Below are 17,083 nucleotides of genomic sequence, written 5' to 3' on the forward strand. Positions count from 1 at the left end.
ACACACACACACACACACACACACACACACACACACACACACACACACACACACACACACACACACACACACACACACACACACACACACACACACACACACACACACACACACACACACACACACACACACACACACACACACACACACACACACACACACACTTCATTATTATGTTAGTAATCCTTGTAATTGGGGACCAGTCTCTATCAAGCTCATCCTGAGTTCCTCGCTGTGTGTTCTCGCAGCCGCTCCAATGGCAGGATTCACATCAGTTTTTGAAACCCTAACAAACGATTAGGCGGGTCTTCATCCAACCATTTCTGGAGGTTTGTGAGTCGTGCTGCATACAGGGCAACACCAATGATAAGCCTATGTCTGTGTTCGTAGTTTAAATCTGATCCGAGGACAAAGTTATGGGTAAAAAGGTCCCACGTGCTGCGAGGAACTTTGGATGAATTTGTTAGAGACTGGTCCCCAATAGCACCGAACATGAAGGAAGAATGGTCAAGGGTTATAACTGTAGGCGTACATATAGCATGATAAGTGTACTGGAGAAAAAGCTGCTCCAAAAACATGTTAAACAATAATGAAAACAAGGCGTTTTCACTTGAAATAAGTACAAACATCGGTGAACATGTGAACATGTGCTTGGTAAGATTCCTTGAAATAAGACGGGATATTCAGATAAATCAAGTCTTGTAATTGGCGGGGAGAACTCATTTTGAACTATATTTCACCAGAATCAGGAGATGTTGAGTTACAATGTAAGCTGCAAATGCTCAAATGTGTTTTGTTCTCTGATGTTAGTTGGTGATTTTCCAATAAATATATACAAAAAGACGTGTTTCATCTGAGATACAACTCAAAGTAAGATTTTGTTGACTCAACAAGATGAAGCATTGTCTACAAACGAGACCTGATATCTCACTGCAGTGTCACTTCTGTCTTATATCTGATGTAGAGACACATTCTGATATCAGACACACATACCGGGCAAGATTTCAAGTTTTCGTGGTTTGTGACTGATAGGTTGCTGCTGTTGCCGTCTGTCTGTTTTTGTCGTTGTTATTGTTTGGTGGTGTTTATTATGTGTCTTGTATTGTCTCACCTGAAAATAAAACAAAAATATTGAAAGAGAGTAATCCTTGTGAATGTCCTTAGCGTACAGAACATGTCTGTGGTGTGAGTAAAGAGCGTGATCACAGCTGTGAGTCCTTTCTCATTTCAGAGTCGTTCTGTTGTGTTACTTTAAAACGTGAGAATAATGACCGGTTCCTCACCAGCATGTGTCGCCCTACACAAAAGGTGTACGAGGAGATCTTCATTATTATCAACGTGAAAACATTTCTATAAAAGAACCCCTATTTGCTTTTTATTTAGTTGTTTCTCTGTGTTTAGTGTCTGCACTTCTTAAGATCTGTCGTGATGAAATGAGTTATGATTTCTTTTTGTATCTCAAACTGTATCAGGTTGTATTCAGTAAAACACCTGACACTGTAACTCTGTTTTTTAAGAGATACAGACATTTTTTATACAAATAATCAATGGTATTATGTTTATTCAAAAATATTATTAATAATAATATTACATGTCATACTATTACAAATATTATTATTAATTAAACTCAATAATACACCATAATCTAACACAACATTATAGAGTTAATTTTGTACAGTAAATCAAGTAATAGAAATGTGTGGAGTCCTTTTGTGTGTTTAAAGAAAGCATAGAGACATGTCTTTAATATATTAATGCATTTTCCTGATCTCCATGCTCATTAACATGAGCCAGCCCTCTTTGGATTATTAGTATACCAACATGTATCCAACACATTAGAACAAGTTTATTTATTTAGCACCTTTCAACACAAGGCAATTCAAACATGGCATTTAAAAACACTCATTTCAAAGCAAAGAGAATGAAACAGGAATATCAGGGAGCTGCAGCACATGTACACAAAGAGACCGCCAGCAAGGGGAGTATATTAAAGAAATGCAACCAGCCTCACAACATACACTATATAGCAGCCCCATTGAATCAGGCAGCTGCAGCCCAGAGAGAGGCACACAATGGGCTGCAGAGACACAAAAGACCCCATGGATGACAGAGCTGAATCCCATCAAATGCACGCTGAAGGCTCTCTCAGCAGGTTTTCTCTCACTGATTGTGCCGTTATGTTAAAGGTTTGTTGTTTGTTCTAACCATTCAAATATTATCGTATGGTTTCGTAAGGATGAGAGCCACTGACCGGTGGTGGTGAAGATCCCCATCCAGAGGCTGATATCCCGGTTCCCCAGCAGAGCCATTTCCGCGTGGTTCGCCCGGACCCTGCTTTCATCCCGCTTTGATTTGATTGAAGCCCAGATTCCGATTCCCAGCACCAGCAGGTAGAAGGTGATGGTGGCGATGAGACCTGGGACGTTGAGAGCCATGCTGCCGGTGCAGAGGAGCCGGAAACCTGCTTCAACTGGAACTATAGCAGGAGTGGGAGTGTAGTGTGTGTGTGTGTGTGTGTGTGTGTGTGTGTGTCTGTGTGTGTGTGTGTGTGTGTGTGTGTGTGTGTGTGTGTGTGTGTGTGTGTGTGTGTGTGTGTCTCTGTGTGTGTGTGTGTGTGTGTGTGTGTGTGTGTGTCTGTGTGTGTGTGTGTGTGTGTGTGTGTGTGTGTGTCTCTGTGTGTGTGTGTGTGTGTGTGTGTGTGTGTGTGTGTGTGTGTGTGTGTGTGTCTGTGTGTGTGTGTGTGTGTGTGTGTGTGTGTGTGTGTGTGTTTGTGTGTGTGTGTGTGTGTGTGTGTGTGTGTGTGTGTGTGTGTGTGTTCTGCAGGAAGCTGTCTGATGACTGTGCAGCAGCTGGGCAGGAAATCAATCCGCGCACCCTCCTTTGTTTTAATAATGTATTCACCTTTCTAAAAACCCGGAAGCACTTCGCTTATTTTTTGGTTTTTGTATATTTTCTTTACATAATTGTCAGTTGATCATTCCACCCCCCACCTCCAAGGAGAGTTTGTCTGTCAGCTATTTATCGTCTGATGCAGTTACATGTGAGGCTTATTAAAGATGATTCATGAGCGTCTTGGGGGATTTAGGTAATTTCTACTTTCCCTAGAATATTAAAGGACACCAACATCTTATTTGGGTTATCAAATGATGATCAGGATATCAATAAACCCATCAGAAACACACCTCTCTTCTGGAAAAGAGAGGTGTGTTTAATTATTTAACAGCCTGAGCCTGTTTTCCAGGTCTCAGGCTCGAAAATGACATTCCCAGAACAAATGACCATATCTTCCCTTCTTAAAGGGGAACATTAATAATCTTTCTTCTCAAAGCAATGATAAACCTGTGAGTTGGATGTAGAAAAGTCAGAATCAATATAGATGTTTTTATTTTAAAGTAAATTCAGATTGAACATAGTAAAACAATGTAAATTATTGTGTCCGTCCAAAAAAAAAACATTACTAAGAGTGAAAACCACCCTTGAATGATGGGATAGTAGACTAAAAGCTTTAGGAATCCAAACTGTAACATAATAAGTAAAACCTGATCTCACCAGAATGCGTGACTCCACCACGCAAACAACCCCAATGTAAAGTGAATGAGGCTCCTTTGTCGTGGTGCACACACGCATTTCTACAACGTCCAGCAGTGAGCTTGTATTCTATAAAACGTTTTTAAAATCTACTTTATAGCTTGTAGTAACTCGCGAGAGGCTTATTTTATTTTATTTGTATTCATAATAATTTGTATATTTCGTCAGAATGTATTATGGCAACCCTGTCTCCTAAACATTACGTTCCCACAGAACTAAACTGCATTCTCAATTACGTTTAGCTTGAAACGTATTTTCTCCCACGTCACGTTTCTTATGAACGTATCTTAAATACTTTTATTTTCTACATATCTTTGCCATTTATTGTCTTGCTTAGAATAATGATAATAGTCATTTATATCATTTTAGAGCACAAATTTGAAATCAGTAGGCGAGGCTATAATTTCGCCAGCTTATTCTCATGAGCGAGGCAGAAAATAATAGTTTTAACATGCCAAAAAGCTGCTGTGTCGTTTATTGCAGGGGTTCCCAGAGTGGGGGTCGCTCTCCCCCGGGGGGTCGCGAGACCCCGAGTAGGGGTCGCGAGATGATTACAAAATAAAAATTGAAAATTAAAAAAAATATATATATGAAAATTTTTTTATTAGTTTCTGAACTTCCTCTAAGAAGAAAGGACAGTAACAGAAGATCTCTGGGGCTTCAGGCTTGATCGCCGTTCAAATGACAGCGTTGGTTTCCCCAAAAGTGGGCGGGGCTGTAACGTGACGTAGATTTTAGTCTCATCTATTATTCAAACCATTCTATTTATTCTAACGTTGAAGATCAGGTTGAATAAGTACCTTGTGTCAAAATTGATGCAAAACAAGTGACATTTGACCTTTTTAGAGAGGTTTGGCAAAAGAAAACACCTCTGGGGTCATAAGGGTGCATTTTCCACATCTCTGGAACCCATCGGTCGATTTTGATTGACACCTCTTTTGAACCGTTAGAGCCAATGGAATCGAGGGGAAGTTCCTAAATCCATCCGCCGGTGGGGGCAATTGGGCTTAACAGGTTAAGTGCATGTAAATGGTCTCCAAAGGCTAAAATCCCCATATTCCCTCCAGGGAGAGTTCCCCCCCCTGCCTGAAACGCCTCCATTGGCCTCCTTTGTTTACTTCCAGAACATAGTGACATCATGATGGAACACTCGTGCTCCTATTGGCTAGCGCTCCAACACATTTTACGTGATAAACTAAGGGGCGGGCGGGACATCCGTAAGCGGTTGACCAATCACAACAGAGGCTTCAAAACAATCTGCAGAACAGAGCGAGAGACTTAAGGAATCAATATTATTCACTTTATTGTCAGTCATTGTATCCCAAGGTCCAACAATAAGACAACAATTAATGTACTGGTATATTATATAGCATAGAATAAATACAAATATTACAAAATACATCTCTAAAAAGGATGCTACCGCTGCGTTACAGATACATTGATGTAGAAAATGCAACAAAACCTAAAACTAGGTTATGTACAGAATGAGGTATGATGTGAAAGGTATGTTCAAATCCTTCTTCAGTCATTTTATAATGCACATGTTGCAGGATGCTCTTGGCGAACTCTTAACTGGACTATCAAAGGTTTGGTTCTTGAAAAAGACCGTCGTGGTCGAGAGGACGGTCGAAAATCAGTCATTCTGTGCGAGTGTCCAGCAGAAATAAACTTGTCTTTTTACACGGAGAATCACTGAGGATAATATCCAAGGGGAAGTTTGAAGACAGACAATGAGTCAAAGAAACCACCAGAAAGTCCAATTCCTTTTTTTCATGTTGGGTTTTCTTCTGTTAAAATGCTTGTATAACCTCAACCCTGTAATGCATAATCAGGACATCTTTCTTTTCAGGACAAACACAGCTTTCCAAATGCTTATGATGCAGGGATTTCACAGGTAAAAATAGCAATAGGACCATATAGAACAAAAAACAAACAAGCGGTAATGCATACCACACAGAGAGCAGTAATAACCTCCCTGCAGCATAAACACTCTGAAAGCTGTGTTTGTCCTCAAAAGAAAGATGATTATTACTTGATTATGCTTCACAGGTTTGAGGTTATACAAGCATTTTTACAGAAGGAGAGCAAAAGACAGGGGGTTGCATTGTATAGGGTTAATTATTCATCTCTGGGTCAAGATCGATGTCCTCTCTCCGCAGGTTCGATGGGTTTACTCAACAGGAAGTCGCTGGATATGTAATTATCCTCTCCTCTTTTCTCTCTTTTCTATATATCGGCTGCAGGAAGGTGTCTTATAATCCTGAAATGAGTCAGCATGTTTGCCCCGCCAGTTTCCGTACCGTGAAGTCAGTGGGCTTTTGAAATGGGTTTTGAAATAGATGCGTGAAGTCCAAGATGTTTTAAAATGTTTCTTCTAGTAAATAAATAAAATGTAAAGCTTTGTCGTCTTTTTAAAAAAGGGAGGTGTCTAACAAGTGTCTACAGGAGACTACTGAACGTCATCATGGCGGCCATTAGCCACCTTTAGCTTAGTGGTCTCGGATAGTCTTTTGAATTTGAGTCTGAAAACGTCAAAATTAGTCAGCATTTGACCATTGTTCATTTCGCTAGTCTCAAATGTTTGTTTGGTTAGATTCCTTAAATAAGGTCTGTGGTTAACACCAGCTGAAGAAATCTTAACGTTTTGTTCTACGACAAAAATTACGTCACTAAATACCCCACTGGTTAAGTAAAAAATTGGCGGTTAGTAACACGTGCCTAAATGAGACGACTAAAAGTCATCACGCCCAACATTAGCCGCCTTTAGCTTAGTGGTGGTGACGTGAAGTCATGTGACCGTGCTGTAGTTCCTTTATAGCCCAACATTAGCCGCCTTTAGCTTAGCGGTGCTGACGTGAAGTCATGTGACCGTGATGTAGTTCCTTTATAGCCCAACATTAGCCGCCTTTAGCTTAGCGGTGCTGACGTGAAGTCATGTGACCGTGATGTAGTTCCTTTATAGCCCAACATTAGCAGCCTTTAGCTTGGCGGTGGTGACGTCACGTGACCTTGCTGTAGATAAGATAACCTCGCTGAACAAAACGTGTAAGTATCATAAACCATTGAGCTTATTTACTGCAAAAACCCCAAATCCCCCCAATAAATCCCATTGACTTTTTGTCAAAGGGAACCAGGGCAACCCTAACTTCCAATGTCGACCGTGTATAATAAGAAGCCCCGCCCCCGATCTCCCGCTCTCGGCTCAATAGAATGAATGGAGAGAGAAATTAAATCTGGATTCGGCTTTTAGCGCATTTTACAACTCCAAGGACCTAATGTTTTTAATAAGGGCTATAAAAGTGTTCGTGCTGGGTAGTTTAGTTAGTTAAAAAATAATTATCCGTTGATTCACAGACGTCTCTTTCCCAATGTACATCAATGGGATAAAGCATTTCTGGGCCCAGTGACGACACGGACTGATACGGAAATTGTAGTACCGCTGTTCGGCCACTACGAATATTTCCCTCAGAGTCCGGGGCACTTCCTGGGGGCTTGGTGACAACTTACAAAATCCCCCCAATAAATCCCATTGGCTTTTTGTCAAAGGGAACCAGGGCAATCCTAACTTCCAATATCCACCTACAAAATGTCTCCAGTACTCTTTTCTGCCTTCATATCTTCTTCTTTGATTCCCTTGTACCCCAGCCTCGTCCCTTTTTCTTCTTCTTCTTCACCTTTGCACTCTGGTCCAGGACTCGGTGGCATCATCAGCTCGGGGTCTTTTGGTCTTTTTGTGCTGGCGGCTCTGGCGATCCTGGTGAGCGTTTGTTCGTACGGCGGAGGAAGATAAACCATCAGGAAAACGCCATCCGTTACATCCTGTTCGGAGCTAGAACTCGGCAAATGCTGGCCTCTGCTGCGTCTGATGGACGACAGCAGCTCGCAGTTCCTCTCCGGGTCCTCCAGGTCCTCCAGGTTTATCACGTTGGCCAATCCCAGCTTGCTGCTTAGGCCGAAAACATGCCTGCGTCGCTTGAAAAGGAACCCGAGGACACTGAAGAAGACGAGGAAGAAGGAGACGGTCGCGATGACGATGTACGTGACGGATCCCGCACTCATGGCCTCGCCTGAACCCTGGCCCTGTGAGAGAGACACGGAAACATGAGGTTATAAGATTTAAAGCAATCATTAATGAATGGGACTTGTTCTCTTTTGGTGTATTCATTTCTTCTTCTATGTTTTTTGGGGTGTTCCCTCTCCTGTAGTGTGTTATATAGGTTTTCGAGCATGCTAGCTCCCCAACCAGAGCAGACTGGGCTCTGGTTTCTGACAGAGGACGAAAAAGTATGAGAAAAATAAAGAGCTTTTTGAACATGAAATACCTGTCACAGTCGAAGCAATAAATATGAATATGAACCTGAATATGAGCGTAACAGGGTCAGGTTAAGTCATGAAGACACTGTGGAGACATGCAAGAAAAAGGTTTCTTGATACAGAAAATATTATTTGAATGGTAAAATATGACTTTAACATGTGGCATTACTAGTTTAGTTTCAAAGGTAGAAGTAAGAGGAATAAAGAAAAGGGCTGTGCTGTTAAAGAGAGGCACATAACTGTCTAATTGTTGGATAAAAGTAAGTTAGATTGATAAAAACCTGGTGAAATGTATAATAATACAATATTCAGTAATAAAGGCTGCTGATAGCTTTGAGATAATATCTGTCCAACAGATGGCGCCGTCCCTCACACATCTGATTGACCTCTTTGCACAAATTAATCTGGACCATCTGTACCAGACAGTGCTGAGTGTTATTGAGCACACAGACAGCATGTCTGTCTGTCTGACTGTCTGTTTGTCTGTCTGTCTGAAACTTCCCCCAGGTGACCCACAACATTTAACAATCAGGTAAAGATATAATCCAGTTTCTGACGGACCTTTTTAAGTATTGTCATCGGTCAAACACCACAATGCCATCCCATGCTGGTGTACCGTGTAAAAACATGCCTAATGTTATCAACAGGTAGAACAAGTACTGCCGGCTGTTTGAGACTCTGGAAACGACTTGTTCGCCAAAACAGACGTAAACTAACCCGTGGATTGAGAGAAGTCATTGAACACATCAGATTTGATGAACTGGTAAAGCCACGTGCAAAAGGCCAACGTTGGATTTTGCACCTTTCTGTGTCATATGTTTGTTTAGTTAAAAGTACATTAAGTGTACTGTTATAGTTCCTAATGTAGATCATTTCCTATTGGCTGGATGTGATTCTGAAAACTAAAAAAACATTTTGTTTCAAAATCCTAACATTTTACAGATTAAATGATTAAAAGATTAAATAAAGAACAAAATGAGAGAAGTCGTTAGATTTGGATTAACTCATGTTGCGGGTGTACCGTGTAAAGCCCCGTGCACGTCACCCCACTTTTAAATGTTGCTCTTTATTGCAATAATCTTTATAAAGTACATTATTTTATGTTGTGCAACCTTTTAGTTTTACCTAAATGCTACAATGAACAATATTATTTGAGTTCCTAATATAGATAAATGAAATGTACCCGTGCAAAGCCACGTGCACGCAACCCCACATTTAGATTTTGCATATTTTTTGTGTAATAATCTTTAAAAGCTTCCTCTCTTTTACTCTTTCTTTGTAAACTGTTGAAATGGTATTATTTGAGTTCCTTGTGTAAGACATTTGGAACTTCTTTGCTGCATCTCACACTGCAACTTTCATTCAGGTACCTTTGTTATTCATGTTTTTTATCTTTGCTTTTAAATGAGTGTTTTTAAATGCCATTTTATAATATGTTTGTTGATGCTCTTAGTGTCGTGTTTGTAAAGCACCTTGACTTGCCTTGTGTTGAAAGGTGCCAAAGAAACTTGCCTTGCCTTGTTTTTTCTAAATCAAATATACAGATAAAATGATAAATATATATAATAAAATATACATTGAGAGTATGTTTGGATGAACTCACCGGTGAGAAACTGTATTATTTTAGTTCCTTATGTTACAAATGTGGAACTTGTTTGCTGAATTTGATTTTGTTTTTCTAAATCAAATTCACAGATAGATTGAGAATGATAAATATATATAATAAGATGTAAAGAGAACAGACAGAAAAGGTCATTATTTTAGTTCCTTATGTCACAAATTTGGAACTACTTTGCTGCATTTCATTTGTTTTAGTTTTTTTTAATGAAATGTACAGATAGAATTTGAAATATACATACTTTCTTTTTAATTGAGAGTGTGTTTGGATGAACTCACCGGAGCCTGTCCGTCAGTGGAGGGCTGACCCGAGGGGCCGGGGGACCAATCAAGAGAGTCCCTGCCGGCCGGGCCATATTTGTTCCAGCTGCTGTCCAACAGAGAGCGCATGGTGGCCGGGACTCAAGCCCAGCCTGGAGTCTGGAGAGTCTGGAGAATCTGGAGAACCTGGAGAACCTGGAGACCCTGGAGAGCCTGGAGTCTGGAGAGTCTGGATAGTCTGGAGAACCTGGAGAAACTGGAGAGCCTGGAGCTTGAAGTATGGAGACTTGAGTCTGGAGTCTGAAACCTCAAAGAGAGCTCAGAAGAGGTTCAGAGATGCGAGGATTCTCTGAGAGCTCAGAGAGACGCTGAGGGCAGAGATGAAGTGATCACTCTGAATAGCAACTGAGAGGAGGGGGAGAAATTAGGGCAACAGACAGTCCGGGTGTCCAGCTGATGGGAGGATTTACAGCGAGTGTGTGTGTGTGTGTGTGTGTGTGTGTGTGTGTGTGTGTGTGTGTGTGTGTGTGTGTGTGTGTGTGTGTGTGTGTGTGTGTGTGTGTGTGTGTGTGTGTGTGTGTGTGTGTGTGTGTGTGTGTGTGAGGAGATAGGATGGATGGATGGAACGAGGGAGGGTGTGATCGCTCAAAACAGCAAGAAAACAGCAACTGACAGCCATTTTATTGGTTGAAAACTAAGTTTGTTATTTAGAAAACTGATATTTGTTTGTGCCATTTGTTAAAGAATACACACATATAATATACAGTGCAGTAAAGGGCACTGGGATTATTGGAAACCTCAAACTTTCCAAAAAAGTAATGCTCTCACTTTTTATTTTCAAGACATAAATGCATTTTTTAATAATGTTAAGCCCTCAAGTCTCTTCAGTCTGAGATTAAATATGAGATTGAACAGGAATCTGACTCGTTTTATAGGTTTACACAACCTTTTATCTGTTGTTAAAGTAAACGTCTGTATTAGTGTTGGTGGTCATTTAAATTCAGGCTTGAGCAACAGTAACATATTCATCCATGGCATTGAATCATATTTCACTTCTTGTTATTGCACTGCTTAGAATACTTGATCCGGATTGGTCACATTGTACATTCCAGAGGTCTGTTAAGTGTCCGTAACAGGCTGTTACTAAGGAGAGCAGATCGTCGCTAAGTAGAGCAGACCGTTGCTAATGAGAGGAGACTGTTGCTAAGGAGAGCAAACTGTTGCTAAGGAGAGCAGACCGCAGACCGTTGCTAAGGAGAGCAGACCGTCGCTAAGGAGAGCAGACCGTTGGTAAGGAGAGGAGATAGTCGCTTAGGAGAGCAGACTGCCACTAAGGAGAGCAGACCGTTGATAAGGAGAGGAGATAGTCGCTTAGGAGAGCAGACCATCGCTAAGGAGAGCTGACCGTCGCTAAGGAGAGGAGAACGTTGCTAAGGAGAGCAGATCATTGCTAAGGAGAGCAGACCGTTGCTAAGGAGAGCAGACCGTTGGTAAGGAGAGCAGAACGTTGGTAAAGAGAGCAGACCGTTGCTAAGGAGAGGAGAACGTTGCTAAGGAGAGTAGATTGTTGCTAAGGAGAGCAGACCGTTGCTAAGGAGAGCAGATCGTTGCTAAGGAGAGCAGACCGTTGCTAAGGAGAGCAGATCGTTGCTAAGGAGAGCAGACCGTTGCTAAGGAGAGGAGACCGTTGCTAAGGAGAGCAGGCCATTGCTAAGGAGAGCAGACTGGAGGATCAGGGGACTATGTAATAATAATACATCACATTTTTAAAGCGCTTATCCAAATGCTCATAGACATGCAGTCATATCATCATCAGTCAACACTTGTTGATTTAATTTGAAAGAAAACCAACACCAGAGGGTTGCTCTGACAACATGAGACACTATCACTGCAGGATTTAAACATGTTGAAACATGCAGCTCTAAATCATTCTCTAACTTTAACAACATTTTGCAGAACTCTAGCAGCATGAAGAGGTGTTAAACATGTTTTAGTTGTAGCTGTGAAACATGACGACAAACATGTGAGATAAATATCTTTTATTGTACAACACGGAGAGACAGGCACAGGCAGAGCAGGAAGGAACTCCAGCAGGAGAGATTATTACAGGAGCTTTACTTTCATATCAAAAGCAGAAAATAAGATACACTTTTATAAATCACAGCCACGACATTAGCTGGCCGGTCCAACAGTGAGGCGTTCAGGGTCAGAGGAGGAAGCAAACACTCAAACAAAACACCCGAGTGAGTGTGCAGAAAAGCTGCGTTCACGTCAGGAACGTCTGCACATTCATGCAGGGAGACATGTGGAAATATCTTACACTTTTTACAGTGGTGCCGTTCCAAAGAACAGCCTAAAAAACACTTTCCTCTACTGCTGGGAGACACACACACACACACACACACACACACACACACACACACACACACACACACACACACACACACACACACACACACACACACACACACACACACACACACACACACACACACACACACACACACACACACACACACACACACACACACACACACACACACACACACACACACACACACACACACACACACACACACACCTTGTCTTTGGAGTGAATAAGTTACACTGAATGAATTAAGGGGAAACAATCTTGGACGTCTGGGCCAGAGTTTCAGGAGGCAGAGATACAGATCCAGTTTATCTGGCTAATTAACAGGTGCAGTTGAAAAATAAAAAAAGAAGCTCAGTAATGCAGAAACATGAAATCCAACCCAACCCTCTCTATTGGTTTACCTGGAAACCAGTTGGTAGTGGGCCATGTAATAACTTGAATACACTAACCAAAATGATTTATTGACAGATATTCCCATTTTGTATTTGACACGTTTGATTAGAGTTCAGTTAAACGGGCGTGTTGAATTATTGGTGACTTCAACTATTTGTTTCGCACAATATTCTGATACAAGCAGTTCATGCTTCAAGGGATTTGGTAAGTGGTAAAGTTGGCAGACTGATGGGAGATACATTTTAACACCAATTGTCAAAATCAAAACAAGTCAGAGATCAGAGATATCCTGACGGTGGTTTTGGAGCTCGACTCATACCAAAAACCTAATGCTACACTTCCCACAATGCAACTCAATGGAGCATTGGTTAGACCGTCCGTGCCAATGAATGTCATTTTGCTCATCTCTAAACGTAAATTGAAAAAACGGTCTGCTTTGTCACAGCAGCAAAAGTAGTCGGTGGAGACGCCAAGTCTAAATTGCAGGAATTTCATCAACATGTGGACCTCTGAACTCTCTTAAAACCTGACTTTCCATTCTTCTTTACGCTTGGAAATATTGAGTTCAAACCAGAAATAAACCAAATCAAAGCAAGCTGCTTCTGTAAGGAACATCTCAGAACTTGAGTGCCTAAAAAAAGATTTGCCTTATTGTATATTTAGCATTTTTTCGTCTAGTTCTGATTTTCATTTTGACTTCCTCCTTCATATATTATCTTACACAGAAATAACATCTTTTATGAAAACACTTCTTCTTTAACTAGCTTCTCTAGCACTCTGTCTTCAATCTGTGGCAGTAATCCCTTCGTTTCACAACAGAGCTGTTGTTGTTGATTTGACTGTAAATCATGCAAAGAAATGCGATTATTTTTTCCCAGCAAAAGGACAGAAGATGAGCTTTAACATGGATGATTCAGAAAGCAAAAGGGGCTTAACATCTTGCAAAGACTTTGTGATACAAATCTTTACTGGTGATGCAACAGTGGACGGATTGAACGACATGAACGAGTGCTTTAAATCTGTTTATAATACAGATGAAGTGTGTGCATGTGATGTCCAGCGCGCCACAACCTCTGCATCTTGTTCTAATCTCTGCAATATGTCAACTGTGTGTTTGGAGCAGAAGTGCCTCCTGTAACATGTCGGAATGACGGAGTGAACTGGTGCTGCAGGACGGCCACGCATTACTCTCCTGTTTGTATTTATAGATGCTGTCAGGGACTTAACACGGAATAAATCCTCCTCTCTGCTGCTGATCACACTGACAACATCTGTCCACTGCTGCTCGCCATCAACAGCAATAAATAGGACACTTGGGGATGGGTCAGGGAAGCATGATGTACTATTGTATGTAGAAATGATGACTATCTGGCAGGAAATGTGCGAGATGCAATTCCAAAGTTTGAAAACCCTACGCCATAAAGAACATATTCTGCTGATGTTCAGGTGTATATCAAGTGTTTCTACTTTAAAGAGTCCTCTCCTGCTGATGTTCAGGTGTATATCAAGTGTTTCTACTTTAAAGAGTCCTCTCCTGCTGATGTTCAGGTGTATATCAGTATGTAGTGTCTCTACTTTAAAGAGTCCTCTGATGTTCAGGTGTGTATCAGTATGTAGTGTCTCTACTTTAAAGAGTCCTCTCCTGCTGATGTTCAGGTGTATATCAGTATGTAGTGTCTCTACTTTAAAGAGTCCTCTGAAGTTCAGGTGTGTATCAGTATGTAGTGTCTCAACTTTAAAAAGTCCTCTGCTGCTGATGTTCAGGTGTATATCAGTATGTAGTGTCTCTACTTTAAAGAGTCCTCTGATGTTCAGGTGTGTATCAGTATGTAGTGTCTCTACTTTAAAGAGTCCTCTCCTGCTGATGTTCAGGTGTATATCAGTATGTAGTGTCTCTACTTTAAAGAGTCCTCTGAAGTTCAGGTGTGTATCAGTATGTAGTGTCTCTACTTTAAAGAGTCCTCTCCTGCTGATGTTCAGGTGTATATCAGTATGTAGTGTCTCTACTTTAAAGAGTCCTCTCCTGCTGATGTTCAAACTAAAGAGACAGTGGGCAGCAGAGGGACCGGGTAAAAGGAGAGCAAAACAAAAGAGACAAAGCGTTTAGATGAGAGAAAAAGGAGAGTACATCTTGTTAGGAGCTTGTTTCCCCTCCTCCCTCCTCCTTCCTCCTTCCTCCCTCCTGAAGTTAGCATCAGTTCAACCCTCTCTACTTCCATTCACTCATAATCTCTTGTAAAAAGCACAGTGGCATAAATCAGTCTGTACAGATTCAGCCGCTACAGGGCGTAACCTAATCTCTGTTTGGTAACCATTCTGGGATTTACAGGGATTAATAACACTTGCATTGTCCAAACACACTTCATAACTGTACCGTGATTTTAGTGGCGTATTAATTATAAATATACAAGCGTACAGCCTATAGATGACACATTTATGCTGACAAATGCATACAGTATGAGATCTTCAGTGAGGCAGGTGGTCATTGGAATCTGAAGGGTGTATCCTCTGTGGAGCAAGAATCTGTTTTCAGGGAAATGTGCTCGCCTTAAATGGGGAAATATTGTGAATAGAATTCTTACGTCTTGGCTTGATATTGGAAAGGGAATTAACCCAAAGATAAACACTTTAAAATGTGTGTAAAAGCTGCTTCTTTGCCTCGGATTACAGACAGGTTTGTATTTAGATGTAACGTCATGTGATCGCTCTTTTTGGCATTTTAACAATAGTTGGTAGTTAGTCACACTTTCATCGTACCTTGCTCATGTCAATCAGTAAGCACATGCACACACACTGCATCAAGTGGAAGGAAAGTATAAAAACAACAAAGAAAATGCCGAAAAAAATCACACTTTAAATATCTTAAATAATAAATAATTTAAACTGGATATATATAATTTATATACACACGTGTAAATCATAAGCTTTCAAAATACACAAACTGTATGTGGGATTTAGTTTGAATAAATATTTGATTCAGAGAGTTTGAGGTCGAACAATAAACATTCTGTCAAAAAGATCAGCGCACAGTTTTTAAAGCTGGATATAGAAAATGCATTGCAGCGACAAACGTTAATATACAATCAGAGCAGATGCAAAGACATGTTTCTCCAGCGTATTTAATATGGCCTGACTCTGGTTGTGCAGAATTAAATAAACAAATAAATAAAATTACAGTATTTTTTTATTTGCTTTCACTCAGTGACCTTCATCTGATCTGGCACTATGTAAGACATTTCTCAGAGATCAGCTGATCAGCAGGTAAGAAAAATAATGGAGGTAAAAATGAAAATAATTAATTGTTTTTGTCCCGACGTCTGCATCCACACCAGTATGGTTGAGAAAGAGGGCCACGTGTGACATTTTTTTTTTCTTTAGATCTGTGCAAAAATGATGTTTTCTTTGAGTCAAATGGTCAGAATTCTGAGAAAAGTAATAATTCCAACTTTTTTCTAAACCTTTCTAAAAATGTTCTAAAAAGTCTGACTTTTTATAAAAATTCCGTTTTTTTCGCAAATTTCGACGTTTTAGCAAATTCTGACTTTTTGTGAAAATTCTAACTTTTTATCCACATTCTGACTTTTTATCAAAATTCTAACTGTTTCAGATTTCTGAAAATACTTTTTTTCGATATTCCGACTTGTTTCTCAGAATCTTAACTTTTTCTGAAATTCCAATTTTTTTCTCAGAATTCAGATTTTAATCTCAGAACTAAAACAAACAAACGCTTTTGGTCAGATCTTGAAATATCTTGCCTCTTCCGTAACAATAGCTTCATGTAATTCATGTATTATTTATCCTTTAGGTGGAAGCATATTTGGACGGCATGACAATGCTGTCATTCGATTATGAGCAACTCTGCAAATGAGTTTTCCTCAAAACTGATAAACAGCAAATCATATTTAAAGCTTTTGACAAACTACAGGAACAAAATAACAAGAGGCACATTCCCTTTAAAACAATAACAACAACATGTCCATCATAAACAAAGCAACTGAATCCTCTGTTCTTCATCTGCCAATCAAAACCTCCCATTTAAAGTCACATGATGTTCTTCCAAAGCGCCACAAATCCATACGAAAACATCAGAGCCAGTTGTTTTCTGATGCCTCACCTCTCCATTACGTCAGCCAATCATCAATCAGCGGCGCCATCACATGACAGCATTGATCCTCATTCTACTTTTAATCTGAACGTCCTTCACAGACTTCACTCTTCAACCGTCTGCATGTCTTCGCCCAGTCGTCACACGATGATGTCGTAGAGTCTCCCGACGCGGCCCATCAACTCTCGGAGCGCCTGGCGGACTCGAGCGTCGGTCACGTGACAGGTCAGCTGACTGACGCAGGGGTAGAGCGCCGGCAGCAGAGCCAGGAAGGACGAGTCCGGGAGCAGCAGGACCTGATTCAGGAGCGTCAGCACCATGTTGGTCCACGCCTGCAAGAGGGAGACAGCGTCAACTACACAGTATTCAACGCACAGACTCACCTGTTTGCCGGTCTGTGATGTAGAGCAGGGTTTCTCAAACTTCTTCAT

The 17,083-nt window shown here is 40.8% G+C and overlaps 3 protein-coding genes across 3 annotated transcripts in view; all 3 read right to left on the bottom strand.

The window, feature by feature from the left end:
• LOC307044239 (high-affinity choline transporter 1-like) overlaps positions 1–2,465 on the bottom strand; it is a 17,491-nt gene extending 15,026 nt beyond the window's left edge. Inside the window, exon 1 of the mRNA XM_079689323.1 lies at positions 2,252–2,465. Coding sequence (XP_079545449.1) covers positions 2,252–2,435 — 184 coding nt within the window. The 5' untranslated portion in view covers positions 2,436–2,465. The remainder of the gene's footprint in view (positions 1–2,251) is intronic.
• A 4,702-nt stretch (positions 2,466–7,167) lies between these two features.
• smim28 (small integral membrane protein 28) lies at positions 7,168–9,909 on the bottom strand (the record flags this gene model as incomplete). The annotated part of the gene is made up of 2 exons (XM_079689986.1): positions 7,168–7,668; positions 9,799–9,909. 2 exons carry the CDS (start codon positions 9,907–9,909, stop codon positions 7,168–7,170), a joined length of 612 nt encoding a protein of 203 aa, XP_079546112.1.
• A 1,895-nt stretch (positions 9,910–11,804) lies between these two features.
• Positions 11,805–17,083, bottom strand: part of arfgef3 (ARFGEF family member 3) — a 49,231-nt gene continuing 43,952 nt past the window's right edge. Inside the window, 1 exon segment of the mRNA XM_079689987.1 lies at positions 11,805–16,984. Within this exon segment, the coding sequence (XP_079546113.1) occupies positions 16,793–16,984 (192 nt within the window). The 3' untranslated portion in view covers positions 11,805–16,792.

This window comes from Notothenia rossii (genome assembly GCF_949606895.1).
Source record: "Notothenia rossii genome assembly, chromosome: 6".
Lineage (NCBI taxonomy): Eukaryota > Metazoa > Chordata > Actinopteri > Perciformes > Nototheniidae > Notothenia > Notothenia rossii.